Source organism: Corvus cornix, chromosome 10, assembly GCF_000738735.6.
Source record: "Corvus cornix cornix isolate S_Up_H32 chromosome 10, ASM73873v5, whole genome shotgun sequence".
Lineage (NCBI taxonomy): Eukaryota > Metazoa > Chordata > Aves > Passeriformes > Corvidae > Corvus > Corvus cornix.
The window spans coordinates 5,670,172-5,696,668 of record NC_046340.1 but is presented as its reverse complement, the minus strand read 5'-3'; the positions used below and the strand labels follow the sequence as shown (position 1 = coordinate 5,696,668).

At 46.7% G+C, this 26,497-nt stretch overlaps 1 protein-coding gene across 3 annotated transcripts in view; it reads right to left on the bottom strand.

Moving 5' to 3' along the window:
• Window positions 1–26,497, bottom strand: part of NTRK3 (neurotrophic receptor tyrosine kinase 3) — a 219,922-nt gene that overhangs the window by 123,764 nt on the left and 69,661 nt on the right. For all 3 annotated transcript variants that reach the window (XM_010391033.4, XM_039557355.1, XM_010391035.3), the window contains 3 exons: window positions 25,476–25,499; window positions 24,612–24,682; window positions 22,772–22,874 (listed from right to left, as the gene is read on the bottom strand). In XM_010391033.4, coding sequence (XP_010389335.2) covers window positions 22,772–22,874; window positions 24,612–24,682; window positions 25,476–25,499 — 198 coding nt within the window. The remainder of the gene's footprint in view (window positions 1–22,771; window positions 22,875–24,611; window positions 24,683–25,475; window positions 25,500–26,497) is intronic.

Below are 26,497 nucleotides of genomic sequence, written 5' to 3'. Positions count from 1 at the left end.
GAGCACTGCAGAGCACTGGCCAAAATCTGCTGCTAGAGCTTAGCCTAAACATGCACCATGCAAAGGTATTGCCTGTGTCCTAAGCCATACTGCTACAGCAGCACTGGTGTTGGGGTTTGATGCATTTGGGGTGTTTTTCCTGATACATTCACTTCTGTCCCCCTTCGGCCACAGGAGCTCACTGTGCTACACAGACAAATCCAGTGGCTGGATTCTGGATGTAACAGAATATTATTTGGTTGGCAGTGAAGATTTTACGCATGTGTCTACCTCAGAACTAGATTTCAAATCATCTGGGGTTTTTGCAAGGGTTTGGTTCTGAAGAAAAGAGCATTTTCCACACTAAACCTGTCTTACTTCTCTTCTTGCCTTTTACACAGAGCAATTTCATTTTTGATCACATGGGGGAAAAAATATATATATTATTTAGAAATAAATAAAGAAGATGCTGAAAATGGTGATGGCTTGTGGATGGGAAATTATATTCCTTCAAAGCTGCAGTAATGATCTGATTAGGATCCAATCCCTCCAACATCCTTCATGTGCTAAGTCATCTCTACAGAGGTGAAATCGCCCGAGGGTGAGGGATGGAGGGAGGGGGATGTGCAGAGGGAGGCTCGGATACAATGTGGTACCAAAAGAATTTTGCATTCACCCTCTGGTCACCTTAAAAATGAGACATTTCCTTCAGCACTGAAGCACCTTTTCTGTGGGTTTTGGCAGCAACATCTTTTAAAATTACAGTTCCATTGCTCAACAATCATTCACGTGCATATCTAGATCCTCTGCATGAGCTAGAAATCCATCCATCCATCCTTTTTGGTCTATTCTTTCCCTCCTCTCCCAGACTCACCACCTTCCTTACAAGTCTGCCTTTCAGCTCTCTCTTGCTGCTGTTTCCAAGCTACGTAGGAAACCAAAAAAGTGTGCCAGCGCTGCTCCACCAAGCCTTATTCTGGCTGTTTCAGGCTAGATTTTTAGGGTATAGTAAAAATATCCATTTTTTCCCCCTTTTCAGAAGTTGATTTCCTCTGATCCAGATGACACACTTAGCCCAGGCAAACTGCTGGGGAACTCCCCATTAGCTGCCCTCCTGCAGCCTTCATGCTTGCTGTGATTTAGGATGGCCTGAAACCCTGTTAAGCTCCTCCTGCAAGTAATGCCTGAACACATGTGCCAAGTGGGGAACAAGCCATGGGACAAAGTCCAAAGAGCTACTCTGTCATCCCCTGGGAATGACAGACGGAGAGAGCGCTGCTTCCCTGCCAGCCTGGGGGAACTGTCCCTGTCCTGGGAGGCCCTGAACCTCCAAAGGGCTCCGCAGCTCTGGACTCAGGAGGTGACCCATCCAGTCTGGCAGGATGATATCAAGATGCCAAATGGGCTTGGATGAGGCCCTGCACATTTTCAACCGCAGCATGTCCACAGGAACAACCTCAATCCCGTATTGACCTGTACCCACAGAGCTGCCCCACAAATACTCCCCCCAAAGTCTGACAAACGAGCACTGCAGGTGTCAGGAGAAAACAGTCCCCCCTCCTCACGCATCTGGGAACAGCTCTGATCCACAGAGAGGGTTCAAGGCTGTTACTGCTGCTGGGATGCACAATCACCGCTACAAAAATTAATTTGGGGGTTTTTTTCCCCTTCCCTCTTACTTTCATATTGACCTTTTTGTGGCCAAGGAAATAGAGCTCTAAAGACGATACAAGGACAGAGAAAGTAGAGCAAAGGAGATCAAAGACTCCAATTTACTCTCCCCCATTCCTTGTAGGAATTGAAGATCAGCTGGCAGTAAAGCTTTAATAGTACATATTAAAAGGCAAATAAAGGGGTTTTTTTTACAATGAACAATGTGACAAGCATACAAAAGTCACAGATGCAGGACTCCACCTGTTGACACTCAAAAGGAGATTTCTGCAGATCTCAGACACCATCACTGTCCAGGCCGTGATAGCACCTGCAGTACCTGGAAACTGGGGAGCTTTGTGGGGGCAGTAGGTGCCCTTTGCTTCAACTCCAGATGGATGACAAGGGGGATAGGGAGGCTTGAATTCAGGCCAGTTCAGGCCTCCTAATCCACCACCACCTGCATTTACTCAGACATGGGACTTCCTGGGCCAGAAACCTCAGCCATGCACAGCTCCCCTGCTGCCAACTCCCAAGGATGCAGTCTATCAGGACAACTCCATCCCGTCCTCACCCCATCTCAGCAGGAATAGCATCACACAGGTTCAGAAACAGCCAAAATGGACCATTAACTTGTTCTTGCAATTCAAGAACTGGGACACTGGGCCAAAGGGAACCCCAGGCTGGGTTGCAGACCAACGCAAGCTAAGGCAGCAGAGCACAGCTGTAATTTGTCATGTGCCACCTAGAACACAGCTCACACAGCCAAAATAAATATTTTTTAGAGGCAGTCACATAGAGTAAAACAATCTCAGGCCCAAGTGACTTCATGGCCAAAGATTACTGGGTGCACCAAAATAATCTTGGGGGACTGAGCTTAAAGCATCTCTTATATGAGAATAAATTCTCTGTGTGCAGTCTCCTTCATCAGAGTTGTTTGCTTCCAACAGATCTAAACACAGATTCACACCTCATGACTGTGGCATTACACAGGGCAGCACAAGGCAGCAAAGGCTTCAGACTAGGAACAGCCTCAGCCCCAAAAACCTTCAAGATCTGTTTTTGTTTTCCATCAACACAGAAATAAATCATTCCCTGTCCCTCTCTATCCACACACCATCTTTCTTATTTTCTTGCATTTGCTGGTTCAATCTCAGCCAAATTCATTAGTTTAGGTCACGTTTATGGCTGACACATGCTGTACAGCCATGAAACAAAAAGCAAGCTTGGGTCTTGGGTGCAAAACATTCTTCCTGTGTCCATTGCAGCTGAGGTCACAAGAACAACAAATTCACTAGAACTTAGCTGGTGCATACTACAGCTTTGTTTCCAACCACAAAACATTCCTCAAATGTCCAAGAAAGTGCTGTTGCTCTTCAAGCATTATGTTTCCCAGGGGTAAATGTTGGGTTATTGAGTATAGGGAAGATGGGAAAAAGCTTTTGTTCCTGTTTGAAGATTCATTTGGCTGCATTTCTTTCCTCATCATAAGCTATGTTTTTACTTATATTTTATTAAAGCATCTAGAGGCCTTTGGGATTAGATGCCCAGGAATAGAAAAAAAAATTAAATGAAATTAAAAATCCCCAGCAGGGTCAGGACTGCTGCCTTCTGCATGTGGATTGTGCTCAGACCCAAGCCAAGGCTCAGCCTGATCACCCCTCTCTCTCTGACCCACCATCTCCCCCTGCACCACCAAAAATCCACAAACTGGTGCTCTCACTAGCACATCACCCCTCTCCTCTAAGCTGGTGGCTCCTGCCATCCCCAGCCTCTCTCTGCCCCATGCCACCATGTCTGGGTGGTGGGACAGCACAAACCCTGATGGCCAGCACAGTATCTCGTGCTCTTGCTTACATAAAAAGCTGCTTCACGAGTTCAGATGCTCCTTGCAATGTAGAGATGAGGAAAAAAACCTCCTCTCCTGCTGCTGAACACAGCTGAGCACAGCTCCCTCCTCTTGCCCCCTTTGCAAATTACTGGGATATTGTCACTAATTATCAGGCTCAACAAGTGAAACTGTGCAATTTGCTACAGACGCGCTGGAGAGCCGATGGGAAAAGTGGGGCTGGGAGGAGAGGGGAGCGTGGAGGAGCCCTTGGGGCAGGGAGCCACGGGTCAGCCCACGGGGGCCTGCTCCTGGCACAGGAAGGGGTCCTGCTGGCAGCACTCTTGTGTTTGCATTTCAGAGTGTTTGCTTTTTTTTTCCCTGCTTGATGTTTACTTCAAGCATTGCACTCTGAGGGCTTATAAAGAGGATTAAGTGGTGAGGAGGTCTCGCAGAGTTAGGAGGAATTAATCAAGCAGTAATCAGAAAGGAAATTAATCTGAAGAGTTAATTAATCAGCCAAGGCAGGGAGACTGCAGCCAGTTGTCCCTATCACACCTTCCAGGTTGCTATTTCGTGCAGCAGCACGGCAGCAGGGAAGGGAGAAGGCAGTCCAGGGCTGGAGGGATGCCCAGCCACCCCTCCACACTATCTAAGGAGAAAGCAGAAGCCCAATGAGCCCAGGAGGTTTCCATACCCACATCCCACCATGCAGGGACCTCAGCAAGGACATCTCCACCCGTGTGACATGTGGTGAGCACTTGTCATCTTCCCCCTCCCCTGTCCCCAGACCAACTGAAAACTTTTCAAAGGTTGCAGCATCCATTTCAGAGACTCTTCCATGCCTTAAAGAGGCAAGAGCCTCTTTTCTTTGGAAAAAGGACCTAGATATGCAGCTCCCAGCTTTTTGATTGCTTAATTGATTCTATATACCCCATGTTTTCCTTCCAGCATCCTAAATAGTCCTTTTAGTTCTTCATTGTTCGTCTCTTCTAAATATGCACCACTGGGAATTGCTTCCCTTCAGTCTGGTCTATCTGCATTTTATATATTTAGTTGTTCTTTTTCTAATCTTTTTTTGCAATGCATTCCCTGCAGAACCCTAATCATTTTAGTTGCTCTTCTCTGAATTCCTTCCAAAAGGCGTCAGGCAGAGTGTTTTGCAAATTGTTCTCGTCCCTTCCGGGCTGCGTTTTGACTAATGCCTGTTTCAGTTGTGACGAGACATACCCCACGCAGGCTGCCTGATCAGGGATGCTCAACCTTCATCCCAGCCTGAAGCACTTGGGGGAAGAAAACTCCCCAACTCACAGGGGCTGCAACACAATGCATCTTTGAACTTACAAAACCCAGGCCAGTTAGCAAAGGCATCTGAAATCTCATTAACTCCACTATTATTATTATTATTAGGTTCCTTTTATGCACTGAGTAGACATTTTAATTGCCTGGATGTGGACATGAGCTTGTCTTGTGTGTTTTATGGACTGCAAGCAAAGATTTGTCCCTACGTGCTGCCTACACCCACAGGAGGTATGGCCAGTTTGGAGCTGAGCCCAGGGTAAACAGGATTATCCAGCAGCCCCAAAACAGCTCCTTCAAACCTCTTCTTCAGAGGGCAGCAGGGTCCATCCCTCCATGTGGTCACCCCATGATCACTGAGATTCAGGATGTGACAGAATCATTGCAATGGACCATCAGCATTAAGCATCATATTAGATACACAACCTTTTTCCACCTAAATGATGTCAAAATAGAAGGGAAAAAGCTGCATTTCACAGGAAAGGACCTGTGGGTCTGAGAGGTCAGGGACCACAGGTGGGGCCTGTGGCATGCAGAGGTGAGGGGTGACTGCAGAGAACCCATGTGCACTGAGGGTGCTGGGTGGGGGATAACTGGCCACTCTCAAACAATGATCCTCATCAGCAGAAGGCCCCATAAAGTGGCTAAAGCAGCCTCAGCAGAAACCACATCCACTCCACAGCTTCATTAGCCACTTAAGCCATTAAAGGATTCATTCTTGTCATCCCATTCCTCTCACACCAGTTTTACTTCCAAGGAAGACTGGGAAGGGCTACCTGCTCTCCTTGAGCAATTACCATCCTCACACAGAAAGCTCCCACATCACCCAAGGCTGTCCCCTTCCTAAAACTTGTCACTTTTTCTTTTTGATATATAATGACTATTTGCACACATCCTCCAGAGCGAAAAGTGACCTCGAAAAATAAAGCTGAAAATGCAAAAAAACACTGTTCTTGCCTAAAACAAAGCTAAGTGCCACAACATTTGCAGGGAACGGTGAGGTGCCCCTGACACATGCACACTTCTGGTTATCCTGACCCAGAGAATCAGCTCCCCACAGATCATTTTGTACAGGGAAAATCCTTCTCTTTTCTCACCTCTCCCACACTGCCTGTCTGTAAACAGCTGGACCCATTTCATTATAACTCACTTCTGCTGCGACTGCTGATTATAAAAGATTGATTTTAATAATTTAGAGCCTGCCCAGCACCACAGTGCTCTGGCCACCAACAAGTATCCAAAATGGTTCTGATATCTGGAAATCTCTCCATTGAAAGCCAGAGCCTCAGATAGCTCAGTAATCGATGTGTCTCGGTGTGGTACCCCAAGAGCTGAGAGAAAAAGAGATGCTGCTGCTCCTCTCCACGCTAATAATGGCACAAAGAGGGCACATTAGCAAACAGCAGCTTCTTCCTTTGAAATCCCCTGCCCTCCTGGCTCCAACAGAGACTAAGAAATGAAGATCTAATCCCTGAGGGGGGGTGCCACTGTGTATTGACTTTAAGGGGTGCAATGCTTTTTATTTTGGCTTTTCAACTGGCAGTTTAAAGGAGAAGGCATTAAATTTTTCCCCAGCATCTAAACCCATGGCAGGAGGACCCCACAGCATCGCCTGCAACACATCCCTGGGTCCCACAGAGCTGGAGATGTATGGGTAAAACAGAATAAACTGAAAGAATAAACACCGTGCACATACACACAAATATGTAAGATTGGATATAAAAATGCTCAGATGAATGCACACCCTCTCAGATGATGCTATCAAATACATTACTCCCCCAAATCCCTGCAGAGCAGTAGACCATCTCCAAGGTCATATTAGTGTGGAAATAATGTAATTCCATTACCCAGGCTCCTTTTCCCTCTTCTAGTTTTCTCTGTTGATGTTTGCTCTCTTAATTTTAAACACCAGTCGTATATCTTACGGCCCAGCCTGGGACCACTTTGCTCAAGTGGTAGTAAACACATGGCTTAATTCACTCATTCTCCAGGAAAAACAAAACAAAACAAAAAAAAAAAGAAAGAAAAAGAAAAGAAAAAAAAAAAAAAGAAAAAAAAAGGCAGTTTTCCTGCATGAAATACCCACGTCCACCAGTGAGATGATCGATGCAGAGCGTGCTGAAAGCTGCCGTAACTAACTCGGGCTCAGGGAACAACCAGAGCACGCAGGGCGGTATCAGAAAATCCGCACATGCTGCTCTTGTCAGGAGAAAAACATCCACGGGGCTGTAGCTCAGCTGCCAACAACGTGCTGTGTGAGCCTCCCAGAGCTGGCACTAAGGGGTGTTGGCCAATTCCCTGGGTGAGAAAAATTCTCCAGTCAGAAAGCTGGACAGCAGGGGGAAACAGGGCAGGAGGGGGGAGCAGCCAGCAAGGCAAGCTCCAAAGAGAGAGAGGATGGAGGAGAGTGCAGGCAGGAGCCACTATGGTCATTCTGCCCCATAGACAAAAATACTGTTCCACACGAGCCCTCTGCCAGCTTCTCCAGAGAGTTTGTCCTTCACAGCAGAGAAGTGTTAAGAGACTTGGGCCCTGGGGGTCATAGGACACAAAACCTCTTGGAAATCTGGCTCCACTTTTCCAGTCCACACCCTACATTCCCCCTTGCTGGACACCTGCTCTGCTCTCCAAAGCCTTTTCTAACCCATCTACAAATCTTCCTGAAATTCAGGCCATTGCTCTTTGTCTATTCATCTTCTGAAAACATCTCCAATCTCACATTTTTACCTTTTATTGCCTGCAGAAGGCTCTGATAATGTAACCTCCTTCACACCTCTTCTCTTCTAGCTGACACCATAACAAAGAAGTTGAATTATAACAATCTCCAACAAAGAGAGCAGTAAAAGAGCACAGGAAGAGCTTATCACCAGCAGACACCAGAGATCTGCCAGGAAGATGCATCTCCAAAGACACTTAGACTTCTTCCAAAACTGCCATGCTCCACTTTGCAGCAAGCTCAGACTGACTGAAGGCCATCAAGGCCACGCAGGAGGTCAGCACTCACACCTGCCCTTCAAAGGAGACACCCAGGACAGCATTTCAGGATGTTTTTGCCCTCAGCATGCTCCATCTTTGGGTATCCCAGTCTTTTACCAAGTCTGATGGATGGTCCTGAGGCTCATTCTGCTACCAGAGGTGAGAGAGACACAGCTCCAAAAGCTTCTGCATCCTCCTAATGAGGAACCTACCCCTCCTGGATGGCTGTGGAGGGAGTCTGAAGTGATTTGTCTCATTAAGCCTCTGCAAAAGCTACTCCAGCATCAAACTGATGAACTGTCCAAGGCAGACGTTTTAGCAGAGGATAAATAAAAACCCAGCCATGGTATTTTAACAGTCTACAAGGCATCATTTCTACCTGGCTGACCCTTAGCCCCTTGCACGCTCTGGATGGCTCATTGGTCTGCTGGTCACAGCAGGGAGCCTGTCTCAGTCCCAGTCTTCTCATCAAGACCATGCAAACTTACCCCCTGAGTTACTGTGAGTAAAGCCCTTTTTCTCCAATGAAACACTTTATTTTTAAGTACCATCCCCTGCTCCCATCATACACACCCCAGCACTCGTTAGACATTAAACCCAGGATTGACGAAGGATGTTAGTGGAATTTCAGTAGGATTTGTCTATTAATTCCCTTTGCTACTTTTTCAACTCCTATGCTTAGAAAAATGCTGGCACATATGTACTTCTCAACAGGTGGCCAGTAATGAAATTATCTGCCAGCTGGTTTCTCAGTAAAGCTCAGCTAATCTGGTAAGAGGAGCACCCCCAACCAAAAAAAAAAAGTACCACTGAGATGGCAGGTCTCAGAGCTGCTGTCACAGCTGATGGAGGCTGGAACACTCGTGCATCCTTGGGTCCTCCCTCCTCCAGAAGTGCACACGCAGCATCTCCCCACCTCCCAGCCCACATTTCCCATGTCTGAGGCAAAAGGAAAAGCAGAGCCGCAGCAAAAGCCTGATCCGTGCATTTGTGATACACCCCAGAAATGGAAAAACAACCTCAAACAGATGAGAACATGTCGTTTCTTTATCCTCTACGAGCCAATATTTACTAGAAACATTTCCCTCAGCCTACAGCTTCTAGGAAATTACAGCTTGATACGCTGAAGATTTTATTTTGTACCACAATGTGTTTGACCCCCTGCTCTTCAACAGCTGCAGCAAGAGGCGTGAGCACAGAGCCTGCAGTGCTTCTGTTCACTCAAAACACATGCAGGAGTGTGCACTCCTATTTCCAGGCTCTAAATGTATAAGTTTAAACTCAAATCTTCAAACTGTAATAACTCAGGAAGGTATTGAGATGGTTGTGTTGAATCTGATCTGACTGTGATGGAGACATGAGGTTAATAACTGTGGGCTTCCACACAGTTTCCCCTGCTCTGCATTAGCAGAGGTTTGTGTATTTTGCATCTGTTCTACCCTTTCTTAATCAAGATAGTCATATATACCTTCTTGATAACTTAACCTGACAGAACTGTACTGAACTGTGTATCAACCAAACCTCTTTATCAAGAAAACATCTTCCAGTAAAACTTTCAAGGGCTGCAGGCTGCACAGTGGAGCCACATCCGTGGGTAACGTATCTCCCATAGCTACTGTCGTACTAGACCAATAAAAGAAATTGAAATTCAGCCACCAACCTTCCATCTCCCACACCACTAACCAAAATGGGAAACACTTGCTGCTCCCTCCTCTCTCCAGCCTCCTCCTGCCTTCCCCATTCACACCCCAAAAAAAGCCAGAAGCACTGCTTTCCCTCCTCCTCCACTGATCAAGGCATGCCAGCATGCTTAGGAAATCATTAGTGCAAAATCCAGCCAAGATTATTTATCCTTACAGAGCCTGCCCGATGGCAAACCTCCCTCCAGCCACTCCTGGGCTCTGAAGCTCCACATAGACAAACAGGCACCTACCACCAGCTATTAACAGCTTCATAAAGCCTCTCCCCACCTTCATCTCCCCCCTCCGTGCCTGTGCTCCACGGGAGAAGAGAGAGGAGTCTCCTCCTTCCCTACCTGCTTTGGTAAGGGTGACATGAAGAATTTGTCCAGGAAGAGCCTGGACTGCTGCGCTGCCTCTCCCTCATCCTTCCACACACTCATTTCTTCACCTCTCCCAGCCTGGAACTTCCCAACATCTTTGTATGTCATAATGCACTGCAGATACTGATGGTGCAAGGGCCATAAAATCTTCAGAATTTGTGTGCCGTAGAAGAGAGTTCAGAGGTCAGGAAGCACACAGGGCCTTGTATGTACATGCCAGCTTAGCACTGACATCTGATAGTAAAACACTTGGAAATGGCTCCTGGGAAAAGCACTCAAGTGCTGAGTTCAGAATTTAAGGTTCTCCACTAAGAATGGAGGATGTTAGAGGATCCTGAATTTGTACCAATGCCTGATGGCTTTGAAAACCATAAATTTTGTTTTTGTTTAAAAAAATATATAAATTTAAAGGTAAAGCCCGATCCAGGGATAATATATACATTTTTGCCACTGGTTGGAAACCAAGATTCATCCTCAAGGCACAGATTCAGACAGCATGTTGCCTCCCTGCCTGCATCCAGGAAGGTTTCCAAAGGCAGGTATCAACGCAGAGCAGCACAGCAACCAGGAATTTGAACTAATGTACCTTTTGCAAAAGGAGAGCTTGCACAGCTTTCTGCAAGATGTCTAATAGGAGGTAAATAAATGCCAGGTTTTGCCTCAATGAAAAAACAAAATAAGATATTAAAAAAAGAGAGGCACCTGGCAAGCATTCAAAGGCCCAGTAGCACAATCCTAGTAAAATACTCAATCAACAAAGTTTAATAGCACATCTCCTCTTTTAGCAGAAAACCAGAATCTCATTCCTTTCTGGCAGATCAATGCAAAGCCTGCCCATAAGGCTGGTCCCAGAGTCCCCCTCTGAAACTCTGGCAAAGCTCTGGCAGGGACAAACCCAAGCGAGCTGCCCTTTGCTGAAGCATCCCAGAACCCAACACCCATTTCAGCTTCTCCGCTGGGATGCGCTTAAGAAGAAGTGACTTTTTGTGGTGCAACCTGATCACAGCCAGTTCAGCAGGACTTAAATCAATGCCTTTACCTATACCTATCAAAAGGTAGGAAAGTGCCTTGCTTTACCCTTACGACTTCAGCTTTAATATGCCAGAGTGGAACCCGTGTGCTTTGCTGACGAGGGGTTTTGGCACACGCTGACATCCCATTAACTCCGATACCACGTTAACAGACAGCAGCAGCCAAGAAGCATTACTTGAAATCCTTAAGCAGAGAAAATAAGTCCAAATCGGCCCTAAATACACCAGCAGCATAATAAATTTAGGCAGAAAAGAAACATAGTGGAAACAATATGTTTTGGTTTTAGGAACTAAATAACAATATAAAAAAGGGAGAATTATCTAAAATCCTGCTGCCCTGCAGCAGGAGGGTGGAATGGGATTTCTGCAGACACTCAGAAGGAAAAGGCTGTATCTAATTTCCATTTCTATCACAATTCCTTAGATCAAGGGAGATTGAGAACAAACAGGATATAGAAGAATTAATACTCCTTAAATATAATTAAAGCATAAACCAAAAAAAACAAAACAAAACAAAACAAAACAAAACAAAACAAAAAAACAAACAGAGAGAAAGAAAATTAAATTGTGGTTAAAACAGCTAAGAAAATTATTACTGGAAAATTCAGAAGTATTTCCTCTCTTTGCCCCACACGGAGGGACAGACCTGAGCAGGATACTCAGAAAAAGCACTCAGCAGCCCAAAAGGCATGAAGTCTTATTACCAAATGCTGCAACCAATTTAATTCCAGGCTGAGAAACTTGTCAAAAAGGCAGAAGCTCTTTAAATCTGTAAAGACTTTTCCCTTTATGTATGCATATATGCATAAAACTTGTATTTGTTATCCTGGTTGGTGTAAAGAATAAATTAATAAAACTAACTTTAAATTTGTAGTAAAAAATCAAAGGAAAAAATTTATTTAAGAGCCTAAATGATAGTAGAATCAAGAGGATAAAGCAGTTGGTCTATAAAAACAAATCATGCTGAACTACTTTCAATGCCTTATTTTCCCCTGATTGAATTACAAAATTAGCCAATGAAGACTGGAATATATTTGATAACATCTCAGAGAAAAACTTTCTTGTAAAATTAACTCAAACTGGCTTGGATATGAGCAGTTCCATACTAATATAACAGCAAATTTGATTTGCATGGCTCTTCCGTGCTAGTGCCAGTCTGGGTGGCATAACTCTGTCAAAGCTTTAAGCCAGTCCACCAGGCAATATGTGTCTATGTAAGGGATCAGGTGGGACCATCATAACTTCTGAAGCCACCACTGATACGGAGGCTCAATGACTGAGCAGAGCAGGCTCATTCCCACCAGCTCAGCTGCCTTCTCCTAAGTCAAGAGGCCCCAAAGGCACAAAGTCACAGGGGCAGTGCGGCCCTTAGCCAGCAAACATGGGCAGAAGTAAGAAAACCAAGATGTAAACTTCAAAAACATTAAGTAAAAACAAGTTTTGGTGATAAATCACCAATTTATTGGGAGGCACAAACCTGGAAAACACTAAATGTCGAGGTGGGCTGGTGGTAACCACAGGCTGCAAACAAATTATGAGTCTGCAGGGGAGCAGGACAGTGGGACCATGCTCTGTACAGGGAGGAGGTGTCCCCATCCAGCACTAGGGAACCAAAACTGGGGTAATCCTCAACCCTCCTGGGCACAGGGACAGGAGACTCACACCAGGCAGCTTTGGCAAAGGGCAACAACAAAAAATGTGATGGCAGTGCTGGAAGGACTGGGCTGGGATGAAGCAGGGTTTGCATCCATGCCCTTTTTTAGCACTGCAGGAAGAGCCAACTGCAACAGCCCCAGGGATGTACAGCCAGGAGGATGGGAAGCAAAAGAAGGTAATGAGTTAACTTAAATAAACAGACTGAGCAGTTCTCTGCCAGCAACCTTCCCTGCCCCTGGGTCCAGCCCAGAGCACCTTTGGTGACCAGCACAGAGACCCTGCACAACACACATCCTCCTGACAGGTCTCAGCAGCTAGTACCCCAGCACTGCTCCCCACCAATAGAAGGGGTGTCTGCCCTGCCCTGCCATGCCAGAGTTCCTTACCAGCTACTCAGGCCCTGCTGCTGTATCCCACTGCTCTGTGCACAGGGGCAGTTGTGGGAATTTACCCAGAAACCAAATGAAAAAAAATGTTAGAGAAATTGATTAAGAAATTAATAAGAATAAATATTGATCATAGACCATTGTTACCTCAAAATTGTAGGGTTTTGGGTTTTTTTCATATCATTACTACAGTTACTTTGGTCAAAGACATGCTCTGCTTTTTGTATGGACCATGCAACTGCTCATTGGGGGAAATTTGGCTCTGTTTTGCTCTTTCCAAAGCAGTGGCCCAGTGGAAGCTCAGGAAGCCCTAAGTCAGACTCAGGGCATCCCTGGATGCCAGGAGATGGTGCCAGGAGGCTCCTGAGCAAGAGATGAGAAGATGTAGCCAGAATCTCCTGCACTGCTGCGCAGCCTAGGAGAAGGAGAGGGAGATATCGACGCCTTCAGGGTGAGGATCTCCAGGTCTGATTCCCATCACTCCTCAGCATGGTGAGAAATGTGTCTCAGCCCCAGGGCAGCAGTGTCTTTACCTGCCTCCCGTGTGCCAGCTCCACTCAGTGTAATGATTACTAAGCCCTGACAGCAGATATGAAACCAATGGACACAGCTCCACAGGCGAGCGCTTCGGAAGCTGCCGTGATGGCCCTGCTCACAGGTTTTCATTATCCATCTGGAAAATTGGGGATGTCACCAGAGTTTTTAGAGCACCAAGATGAAATCATCTTGTCAGCAACAAAAAGGCCACTTCTCCCCTGTATCCCGACCCCAGCAGCTGCCTCAGCACCGCAGGCTCCTGCAGAAGCGGCCGGTGTTTCACCAGGACACGGAGGAACCAGGGAGCCCCTCTGGCACTGCCCGCCCTGGAGCTGCTGCAGCACCAACATCTCGGCCCCTACTGTGTGAATTGAACTATGCAGAAAAAACAGAGTGAAGGAAAACAATGTTTTTGCTCTCACACTAAATCACAGCCTCTTGTCCGACTCTTGACTGCGTTAGGCTGGGAAGAGCTTGCACATTGCTGGGGAGGATGAAGCACGTGCTGGGACAGAGAGAAGATGGAGATGGAGATAGCTTGTTCAGGTGGAATGACAAGCAAGCCAAAGAGTTTTTAATCCAAAACCCAAGCAGACACATGCCTTTTCTGTGCTGTAATTGTATGATTTTTCACCCTCTGCAGTTTTTGAAGCTGTGCACTGCTTTGGTTTGAGCAGCATTGAAGGCAGAGGTGGCAAAGCCACCTGCCCAGAGACTGTGCTTCTCAATGGGTATCTGATCCAACATGGCTTTTTCCTCATTTTTGATAGGGAAAACCCCTTGCTGGTCACTAAGTGAGGTCTTTCACCAAGATCAGAGGGCAGCCAGCAGAGCCACAAAACCTCCCCAACACCAAGATTCATGAGATGCTGGGCTGCAGTGTCAGGGTCCTCATGTGAAACAGTCCCTTCCCAAAGAGGCTGGTAACTCCTGCAGCTGCAGGGTCAAAGCAATGAAGAAAAGCTTTTCTGGGGCTACCAGATTCCAGCAGATACAGGGAGCAAAAGCGCTGTGAGACACACAAGATGCCCAGCTCCAAGCCCTTCTGCCACAAGCCTGAGAGCAGAGGGGAGATCCTGCAACACAGCCCGAGTGTGGAGCAGAGCACATTGAGAGCTGAAGAGTTTTTTGGGTGCACTGGGCATCATTCCCAGCATGGTGCCCCCCAATCACCCTGAGAGCAGCCATGTCTCATACAAAGAGTCCAAAGAAAGACCTGTGGCCAGTTTGAGTGACATCCTGAGTCCTTTTCCTGAACCACAAGACAGGTTCAGGGTAACAGATTATCCCCTCTATTCTACTCCATTTCCCAAGGCCATGGCATAAATTGAAGACTCCTGTCCCAAACTGAAATTGGATTATAACCCTGCTCCTCAGACACAAAATATGGGACTCCAAATGTGTTTTATTTCTCCTGTGCACAAATTAGTACCCAGCTACTTTTGTGTACAGGCATTATCTTCTGGTCCATTGATTTTTAATAGCATGGTTGAAATTAGATGCCTGAGCATCCCACTTCCATCAACAGATGCTAAATACTGGTGCTGCTGATGGAGGTTTTGGAACTGTGCTGGACACAGACAGGCTCGCTATTGCACCACAAGAAGTAGAAGTTGGAGATGGAGCAAGCCCATTAGATCATCAGATGCTCCAGTGCTCTCTACAATTTGCTTCCCTAGTGCTTTTACCAGTCAAAGCTTGAGCAGCCCAGGTGACAGCTCTTATCCATTCCCTTGCCAGGTTATTCCACTGCCTCCAAATTTCTAGGCACTCCTTCAAGCACACCGAGCTCAGGTTCAAAACCAAGCAGCACTTTTCTCTTTCTTCTCTCCGTTTGCCTTCACCACTGCCAAAGGTTTCCCTTAGCAATCCTGCCATTTACATCTCAATCACCTGTCCCCTGAAAGTGAAAAGCTCTCGTGCTCCAGGGGTTAAGGACAGAGTGACAGATCTCTGCACCCCTGGATAAACACCACATAAATGAACTAAAATCCTACAGCAAGTCACGAGGAAGAAGAGGTGATAAACTCACCAGGGACATCCTCCCTGAGGACTACTTATCAGCATTAGCAGTAGCAAAATCTTTTTCAAAGAATAATTGGACAAGTGTAGTACAGACCAACCACAATTAAAATATTAATTAAAGTCCTTTGCTTCTTCCAACGCTGCCCTGCACCTTATTAAAGCCACATCAAAGTCAACATCCAGTTGTCTGGTTGTTGGCTGCCTGCAGAGAGGCACACGAGAGTGCACAGAACACAGAGCTTGTGGAGATGGTGGGTCTTCATCAGACTCAGTTATATTGGTGAAACAAAAGAGCTTATCCTGCTGCTGTATGTGGTACCTGTTCTGGAGATCAACAGAATTGGTCTGGCTCTGTGTTGTCATTCCAACATCTTTCACTAAAGCAAAGCCATGTGATGACAGACAGACATCATCAGAACAAGCAGCAAACAGAGGCTGGAGCCATGGAGGCAAGGAATGGGCAGGCAGGAGCATCAGTGCTGTGGAGAGGAGCCCCGTGAGGATCAGCATCTTCTGCACGGTCCTTGGGGGAGGCTGGTGAGGTGACTGAGCCTGGGCAATCTCACAGCTGTGGCAAAGACGGGTGCAAGCTCTGGGATGAGGACTTGGGGCAGTCCAGCTGCTCCTGAATGGCGAGTGGGTGAAGGACATCTTCCCAGCCCTACGGTCTGAGGGAAGCAGCCACGGCTCATTCTCACCCTCTCACTCCTACAGGTTTACACAAAGGCAGAAACCAGCACAGAGCCACAGCAACCAGCATCCCCAGCACTGCCAACTGTTAATGCTGTGCTGGGGAAAAAGCTGATGCTCTGAGACTGGAACAGGGACACCTCAATTAAAAAAAACTAAACAAAAAACTAAATAAATGCCAGCTTCTTGCCAGCACCTCAGCTGGGAGTTCACCTGATGCAGGATCTCAGGTAAGATGAGGTTCAATCACACAGCTTTTAACACCACAGCGCGAGAAGTGTTTGTGAAAGTCTGTGAGGAGACACTGCTGATGCTGAGCTGCCCTGGGCAAACACCAGCTCTGCCATGGGGGTCCCTCAGGGCAAGTGGTGAACCTGGGGCCGAGCACCCAGCCGGGCACTGGAGCAAACACGGACACCCCGAGTGAGGGAGGTCATGCACAGGGAGGAAAAGCCTGCAGGAGCATGGTGTGAAGGAGCCTTGGGGCTTCTTGGGTCACCTGAAAATCACTGATCTGTGTTGTTTTTTGGTTTTTTTAACTGCTTTCAGCAGTGGCCTAAAAAAGACACCTGGGTTTTGTAAAAGCAACCGAAATAAATAATGGCTGGTCAGTGCACTTTACATTTCCTTTATAAATAACCTATTAATGCTTCTGGGAGTGGGAAAGTGTTTTATTTCTAGATCTAAACAAATCCTGACCTTTTGCAAACCGTTTCACCCGCAGGGTCAGTCCATGCCAAGGGTGGCCCCCTGCTCCTTCAGACAGCGGCACGGAACAGTGTGACCTTCCAAGCCTTCACCTGACCAACACCACCTGGGACTGAGGGACAAGGGCTGTGAGCGTTTAACTGCTGGAGTGAGAGTGGGCCTGCCTTTGCAAAGAGGAGAAGCAGAAGCCTGTCACAGTCACAGCACCTCAGGGGACAGGTGGGATCTCTCAAAGGTTTGCCAAGGAACCCAGGGTTTCATAGCAGCTGTCCCTTGCTGCCACCGTACCAGTTACAGGCTGCATGGCACAGCAGAGGGTGAGACACTTGCCACAGAATCATTAAAGCTGGAAAAGATCTCTAAGATCATTAAGTCCAACCATTAGCCTAACACCACCAGTTCTAGCACTATACATGTCCCTAAGTGCCACATCCACATGCTTTTTTAATGCTTCCAGGGACAGTGATTCCACCCATTTCTTGGGCAGCCAGTTCCTGGAAGAAACCAAAAAACCAAATTTCTCCTAATATCCAATCTAAACCTCCCATGGTGCAACTTGAGGACTTGTCCTCTTGACCTGTTGCTTGTTACCTAGGAGAAGGGACTGACACTGACCCCCACCTGTCTACAACTCACTTTCAGGTAGTCATAGAAAGCAATATTCAGCAGCTCAAAGAGCTTTATGCTTTATCACCTTGAAGGCATTAAATAAATAAATATAAAAATAGCACAGCCTGCACTTCAGCAGAGTATAAACAGGTATTTATAGAAGGAAGCCCCAGTGAAACCACATGCCCTTTCAATCCACTTCCCAGGCAAATAAATCCAAGTAATATTGAGGAGTAGAAGTATATCAAGGGTATTTGCAAACAAACTGAAGGATACCAGCAAGGAGAAGCCCTGAATTCCATCACTCCCATGCAGCAGCTCATCCCATGCTCGGATGTTTCAGGGGGTCTGCACATCTCAGAGCTGCCTCAAAGAACACAACAGCAATGGGTTCCCATTTCCAGTCCACTGCTCTGGAGAGCCACACATCCCCAAATCCCTGTGATTAGCCATGGCTGCTAATGGAGGTATGGCTGTTTCTCTCCTGTAGCTGTGCCAGATTGATAGTGCTTTGCTCTTTCTTCCTGCTCCCACTCCATGGCAGGCTCCCAGGAGGAAGGAATGAACAGGCCCTGATCACAGATTTCCTGAGCAACTAACCCTTAATGTACAGGCTCTCCAAGCTGCAGAGGGTTTGTTCATGCCTATACAACAAATAATCAGGAGGGGGGTAAATAAAATCGGTGCATTACTGTAGCCAGTCTTGGCCAAGGCAACATGGGACAGAATTAAGCCTCATCTGAAATGCAGGTCATGGCTCTGATAGATATATATATTTTTCCCTCCCTTTGAAGCTGTAGCAATAATTGCATAATGAAGGAGAGAAAAAAAAAGAAAAAGAAAACTAAAAAAAGAAATGAAGAACCCAAATCAACAAAAGCAAAAAGCCAGGCAGCAAAGATATCTTTGCAGGAGCTGCTCCTCCTGAATTAGAACTCTGGAATTGTTCTGCAATCGACTCAGTGGACAGTAACCATCTGTTTATGGAAAAAAATGTTAATAGCCCCCAATCATAATCAAATAGGCAGCTGCTTTAAGTACCTTTTAACTAACACTAAATTACAATGGAACAACTCTGCAAGTATTTCTGACATTCACATGCACATCAGCAGTGCCAGCACTTTGATCAGGGCTATTAGAGCAAATATCAAATAAACTGATAGTGATGGGATTCCTCAAACATTACAAAAAGCGTGGGCAGTGTGTGTTTACTGTTCACTCGGTTCTCCCCCACCTCCTTGCTGTTTCTGCTTATTCAGAAAGAAAACACATATATGCACGTGCACACACATGAACACTACCCACCACAGCAGACCCCGTGAAAGCCTCATCCCCTGTGTTTTTCTGTCCAAGCCTGAGTTTCCATATGAATTCTCCAATGCCCAGAAAGGCTTGAGGCATTTTTATCAACTGGACATCACCTGGTTTGTCATTCTGCTCTTTCCATGATCCCTGTAAAGGCATCATCTGTAAGTCCCTTCCCTTCTCCTCTGGGTGGAACCGGGCAGCAGAACCAGAAGCTGCAGCACAGAAAGGGAAAATCCAGGCAGGCAGAGCTGTGCAGACACACTTGCATGTGTGCAGAGAGGCAGCATGATCACACGCTTATTTCTTTAGGAAATCAGATTAAAAACCAGTCGACTCTTTGCCAGCTGTAACCAAGTCTGAACCATTAGCTGGCACTGGCTCCACCCGAGGAAGAAAACCTTGTTTGGACAATGGAAGTAGTTTTTCATCTCAGAGCCTGGAAAGCAGTTAATCTCAGCAAAACTACAAGTGTTCTTGTCTCTGGATTTTCTCTAGCACCTTTCTCTGCATATCTGAGCTAACTCCATTTGGGTTTTATTGAAGTTGTGCAGCACCAGGAATACATCACACAGATATGCATGAGCACACCTCCTTCATCCCGAGGCACTTGCAAATGTAACAGAAAACAAGTAAAGGGAGAATATATTTCAGTCCATCAACATAAGTATTTACAGTCTCCATCACTGTGCCATCCAAACGTTTTGTATGCCCCAGATCTTTTCTGTGCCATTGTTATTCTTTCATGAAATTTAATTTTTCTTAGTCCTGGGGCTTGCATGTGGCTTTTTTATTATACTACAAAATTTCATTTCCTGTCATCTGCTGAGATTAAACTTGGATTGGAAGACACCATTTACGAGGGCTGCAGTGACAAGCCTGAGCCCAGCAGGTGAGGTGTAAAGCCCTCCACCTTGGGTGGGCAGTCAGGGAACATGGGACACCGGCCCCAGAGTTGGAGCAAGCAGCGACAGAGTGGGATATTGGGCTCCTTACTCCCATGTGGTCTATCCCATCCAAAAAAAACCACCTCCTTGGGACACACAGTAAACCAAAGGACTCCAACTTTCAATTTCTTGCTTGGTAATACCCTTTTCTTTTTCCCACACTAATACGAGGCTTTAAAAAGCATCCCAGCCCCCCCTCTGGATACAACACCCTTCAGCAAGTGGCTGCATTACTGCAACTTCAACGAGTCTCAGTTTTAACATTCACTTCTCCCAGTGGTTTTCCCTCCGCTGCCTCTCTGTTGCTCATGCAACGCCACTTCTCACAAAAAGGAGCTTTGTTTGCCATTTCCCCGCCGCCTCCAGCGCCCCAGCTCCAGCGATCTCCCGGCCCCCCCCAGCTGCCTCAGCCCACCCCCGTTCCCTCCCAGCTCCAGCAGCCAAAGCCGAGAGGCGGCCAGAAAGGGGATCTGACCTCCGCCGTCCCCTGTTAATGAATGCCCTCTCCGGAGGGAGCACGGGAAGGCGAGAGGGATGGATGGCCCGGAGCCAGGCTGGGCGAGCTCAGCTGAGGAGCGCAGCGCGTCAGAGCCGCTCTCAAAGGGGCTTTTGTTGGTGCCAGCGCTGCAGCCCGGCGAGGGCTCCGCTGGCTTTCCCACCGCTCCGCTGCTGCCGGATCGGGAACCGGCTCTGGCAGGACTGTGGTGCGGTGCTCCGAGGGTGTGCTACCAGCCAGAAGAGGACAGAGGTGGACACACCATCCTCTCGTAGTCCTCTCCCAGCGCACGTCCCTCAAGACACGAGTTTCTTTTCGGCAAAGGCAGCTGGGATGTTGGACACTTGGCAGCCTGGTTCTAAGGCTGGTGGGCAATCCAGCAGGCTGGCCCAGGGAGCCTTCCAAACCCAACGTGACATCCAACTTTGTCAGTCCACGTTCACCTCTCTCTAGGAAATAAACCATCTGCTTAGCACTAGGAGAAGCAGAAGGAAAAAGATGTACCCAGAAGGACTCATGAGGTACTTTAGGTAACATGTCCAACACGAGCACACAATGTTCTGCATCTGACAAAATCAACAAGAAAAACCTGCTCCTGCAGGCCTGCCAAGCTGGGATTTCAACAACAAGTGGCAATATATCAGCTGGCAACAAACAGCTCCTGAATCAGGGACTCACTTTCCCAAAAAGACTCAGGGTCTGGATTTTTTTTTTTTTCCCCCCCTTAGTAAATGATAACATGCTGGGTGCCATAAAGGATGCCTCCTGCCCAAGAGTTAACTGAGCAGAGTAGAGTTTGGGCTGTGTGTGTAGGCTGTCCATGGTGGTGCCTACAATAATTGTGACTTAATAAAGAGTTATCTCCCTGGTTTTGGAGATGTATTTATCTTCTGCCAACTCCATCTCTCCAAGCAACATCAATAAATTTGTAGAAAGTTTGAAGGGTTGTGGTTTCCTATCAGAATTGGAAGAAACACAACATGATGAGGAGGAAAGCAGACTTTTCTAGCTAAACAGTTTTGCCTCTAATTACACACACAAGGGCCCATCATGGCACCCCTCTGGTTTCTGGGAATGTAGAAAATCCACTGACATGCTTATCCAAACACCTCTAAACACATACACACATCTGTTCACCAAGACTGGTTACTCACATCAGGCTCACTTCACTCCTCTTTGATTCTTCCACCAGTCAGATGTTACTTTTCCTTTTTATATTTGTATCTCAAAGCTCCATCAGTGGCACGTGCCCAAGCACTTCCAAAGTGTTCTGACAAATCCCTCCAGAAGGCACATAACATCATCCCAGTTTTACAGATGGGGAAATTAGAGCAGAGACAGAGGTTAAGACAGCTAATTGCCTGTGGCCACTAAGTGAGTCAGTAGAAGAGCTGGGAATTGATCCCAGGAACCATATCTTCAATTCCTCTACTCCACCCACCAGTCAGTACACTCCACCAGATGGTTTTTATCATTGGACATATGGACTAAATATTCCTAAATTGGTGTAGAAGATTCACTATTTAATTAAATGTCCTGTCTTCTACCTCCATAGGATGCATAGGAGAAACCCCAGCCAGAATCCCATCTGGACCCACTCAGGAAATGTCTACATAAAGAAAACAAAGCCCTAGGCAAGCACAAGGAACATTCCCAAACCTATCAACCTGCCCTGCAGCACAGACCACAGCAAGGCCAGGAAATAGGCAGTGACTCAGGAGCCTTGGGAGAAGCTTGTGTTTGTCAAAGCCTGGCTTCAAACAGTGCATGCATGAGCCACCAGTTAGGCTGGGAACAACTTTGTCATGTGAAGGCTCTTCCTTCAGCCTTCACTGGGCACCACCAACGCTGCCCAGCTGGAGATACCAGCAGAGTCACAAAAAGCAGACGGCACAGAATCATCTACTTCTGGCGTTGGCTCTGTCACATCACAGAGCTGGTGTTGGTCAGACAGAGACCAGTTCTGCCTGGCAAACATCAGACGCCTTCTCACTTCCCAGTCACTATCAGTGACACCTGAAATAAATTTCTGAAGTCATTATTCATGACAAAGAGGAGGAAACCTTTCATCAGAGAGTCATCAGAAAGACCTTCCACACCACTGCCTTCCCAGTATGGACATAAAGTGACAGCAGCACCTCGGTCCCCATTCACAGATAGGCACAGAGTGGCTGCACCTGCTTTCCCAACAGAACTCAAACCAATTTCACATCCTTCTGTCCCCCCTTCACACCCCAGCCAGTGCAGGGGAAGCCTGTGCACCACCAAGTCCATAAAACAGATTTCACCCAAGACCATGCTGTCCTGAACACAATGCAGGGCTGGAGGGAGCAGGCTCAAAGCTCTCCTGGACAACCTGTGTGCTGATAAGGAACACACATCCACACTTCTGCCCACAGAAGCGCACACAGCTGAGAACCACCGGCCCGTTTATCTCTGCTACTCTCTCAACAAACAGAGGAGGGCTGCACTCCCTTTGGAAGGCTTTGCATTGTAGGAATAAAGCCACAACACCTTTCCACGTGTGCTCTAAGAGCTGGGCAATCCTGGAAGGTGCCTCCTGCTAGGGGAAAGCAACTGCACCTACCTTTCATCCCAAACTTGGACCGCCGGCCATACTTGTTGATCATGATAAAGAGGACGACCAAGAGGACACAAGCAAAAGCTGCCAGCCCGACTGCTATGGAAACCTGGAAGGAAAAAGCCTTAGAGTCAACACAGAGGAGTTTGGGAGTCTAAATCAGAAACACAGCACCTCCTTGCCCAGTTAACCTTTCTATAGGCTCACACCATCTGCTGCAGCCCTGTGGATATCAGCTATGGAGGAAAACACAAGTTAAAGCAGCAGGCTTTGGCACAGCTTGGAGGCATTACAGGCTTTTTGCAGGACTGGGAGGTCTGGGATTTTCCTATCAGTGATGCTGATCTGGCAACCAGTTTTCCCCAGCCTCTCACTCCAGATATCTGCAGGGAAAAAAGACCTCTGCTCCAATGCCTGTGCTCTCCCTTCACTGCATCACATCCCAAGCCTCCATTTCTGACATCACCTCTTTGCCATGACATTACAACACTAAGGCTATTCAAAGCTCAGCTGGGAACACAGTTCTGCCTCCATCCAAACATCCCTCAGGACAGAGTGAGGGACAATAACACACCACACAAAGAAAACAGAAGAAATTAAGTAGAACTAAGGGATTTTCCCCTGTAAAACCTCTGAGTTTTCAAAAGCCTCTAACGGTTCCCTATTTATTGTAATTTTACTAGTAAATATTTATAGTACAACAGTGTCCAAGTCCTTCACTGGAGCTGTGGTTCCACTGTGGCAGTGTACAAGCAGAGAAAGAAAACCTCCTTGCCCTAAAGGGTTTACAGTCCCAGGCTTATTTTAATATTTATGAATATTTATTCCTTCAAGTCTTTGCTTGAGATACTTTTATTGCATTGATGTAAACAACAATTTCTCTGGCATGTGTCCAATTGTTCTGTACTAGGTCTTGTGATGCATTTAGACTTTGCTTCCTTTTACAGAACTGTATTCTGCTATAACAGAAAATACATCACTTAACTAAGAAGAAGTAATTTCATTTTGCAATCCTTTTCCCCATTGTTGGTACATTTGTTATGATATTTTTAAATTTTTATTTTACCGCACTCTATTTTCATCCCCAGCTTGTTTTCTGTGCTTTATATTTAATAATCAGTGCACATTATTACTCCAGCCTCACTGTTCAAAGCTTCTACTTCAGTTAAAGGAGGCTTTCTCTTGGATGAGAACTGAAGCCAAGGTGGACTGAGTTTTGCTTGTTCTGTTGACACTTTGTGGATTTCAGTATCTTAAAACTTTCATAGAACTAGAGCAATTGTATAACATGCTAATTTTTTTCTTCTAATACTTATACACACTTTTTTTTTCTTTTTTCTACAGGGATTCTGCAGAAGAAAGACAATTCTGAGATCAGATAAGCCCTAGACTTACTTTCCTTTTTCATTTTAGGCATGCCTTGCACAGCAGGAGAGAGGGCAAAAAGACAATGACAGAATTGAACCAAACTAAACCCGAGTCCCTCACCAGGCTAAGCTTAACAGATCAATAACAGTCCAAAACACAATTGCCTGTTTGTTTGTTCTCTGGGTGCTACTTTTTTAGAGTGATAATTCTTGACCCCGCCAGCAGTGACTTCACAGGATGCCTTGTTTTCAAAGGGTTCCCTGGTTCCACACTGCAGACTCAAGAGGATCAGATGGCTTGTGTCAGTATCTTACCTGCCTGACACAAGCCACAAAATCCTTCTGATTGCTGTCTTGAGTCATAAAGGAAGATATTTTCCTTGCAAATATCTCAAAACAGCAGAGAAGCACAAATACTGAGTCATTATCAACAAGGAATGAATGCAAAGCAGTTCTGCAGAGAAGAGACCAGGACTCACCCCAAAAGTGTCCTCCTCTGGTTTGTGGGTCACAGTGATCGGTGGGGTGGGACTCACTTCATAATCACCGACTGAAACCAAAACACCAAAGACACAAAATTCAGTGTGGCTCCCATGGGACTCCCACGGCACCAGCACATTCCAACAGCCCTGCCTGACCTAACGAGATCCAGCTCACCCCTAAAAGAGGCTGCAGCTTTCTGTTTCAGAAGGCACAAATCAACCATCAGGGAGTTCCCTGTGCACACCAGCTGAGAAAGCACAGACCAGCACCGTGCTGATGTTGCTCCAGTGTCACAAATGAGAAACATTTGGGTGCCCGCTGTCCTGGAATGAGTTCCCACCACCCTTGAGCCCTCTCCTAGTTTTCACAAATCTACTGAGCTAGGTGGGGTTAAAACACAACTGACTCCAGCAAAACTTGATCTGAAGAAACAGTCACTTGAATGCTTTTTGTGGTGTATGATGTGTTTTGGGGGGTGGAGGGAAGAATCTGTTGAAGAAACTTGACAGAATTGAGTCCTGCTTCTTATCCCAGCTCACAGCAGAGATGTTGTTGGGGACAGGCCAACCTGCATCAAATTAAGATCCCTTTTGCTACACCACAACCAACCATCATTTCCTTTATAGGACCTTCTTTGGGACACCACTAGAGGCAAATGAGCATCTCCTGGCCTCAAGAGATTACCCAGCTGATCACAAGCTCCCCAATGATCTTGTTCATGCACAGGGAAGCCAGGGCTTTGTGCAACCTCCACCAATCTGCTTCTGGCTTCCTCATTTTTCCTATGTAAATCACAGAGGGGAACAGGAAACCACAGAAACAAACCAGCCACAGAATGCAAAAAGTGGGGAGACACTTACTTGAGACAAAGTTGTCCGTACTCTCTGTGGAAAGGACAAAGAGAGAAGCAACACGATTAGCACCACAGCAAAGGGAGAGGGGTCTCCTTCCCCACCCACCTCAGACACACTCCACCACCCCAAAGAGCCCAGGAAACCAACTTTTCATATTTTCTTCCTCTTGGGCAACTGTTCCTGGAAACTGCAGCGCATGTGCCAGCAGGACATGCTGGAGGTCAGGGTGGAGAACCTTGGGCAGAAAGAGGAGGGGAGGGATACCACTGTGAGGCCAAAATGGGGAACAAGTAGCACGTGTGAATGATTGGTAAATGACCCTGCTTTCAGCAGGCGAGCAAAGCTCAACAGACACGCAGGGTTCTGCAGGATGGAGGTGGAGGGGCAAGAAACAGATTTTTGCCTTGCATGGCAGTGTGCACCCAAGGACAAAATCCTACAAGGATGAGAACCAGCTCCCACGGATGAGAGCTCAGCTTGGGGCAGGGAGTTAGAGGAGACCCCCTCTGACCTGCTTTTCAGGAGCCACTCATAACAGCTGATAGCACCTGAATTGGACATGGAGACTGTGGCTGCCTAGGAGCTGCCTCTTGCCTGAGACAAGCACAGCAGGCCCTGCTGTCATCCTCCTGACTGCTCCAGTCTATTCAGCAAAGCTCCTTCAGCTCCAGAGGTGGCTGAGGCCCCAGACAATAAGGCCTAAAGCCCTCAGTGACACTCAGTTTACACAGAGTGAGAATCATGTCAGCTTCCAATTCACTCACCCATGCAAGAAACTGAGCCCAATATTGGCTGGAGTTTACACAGCTTTGCTGGCAGAGAGCTCCTGGAAGGATGCTGAAATGCTCTGGAGCATGGGTGAGGCTTGGAAGGGGAGTGTAAAACAAACCCCAGGTGACAAACACGGCTTACCAAACCAGGGGAAAAAACCTGAATGAGTATTTTTGGTTTAAGTCAAGCAGAGGAGTAACTTTCCTTTGCTTTTTAGCAACAGGGGGGGAAAAAAAGGAAGGAAATATTTTATTTGG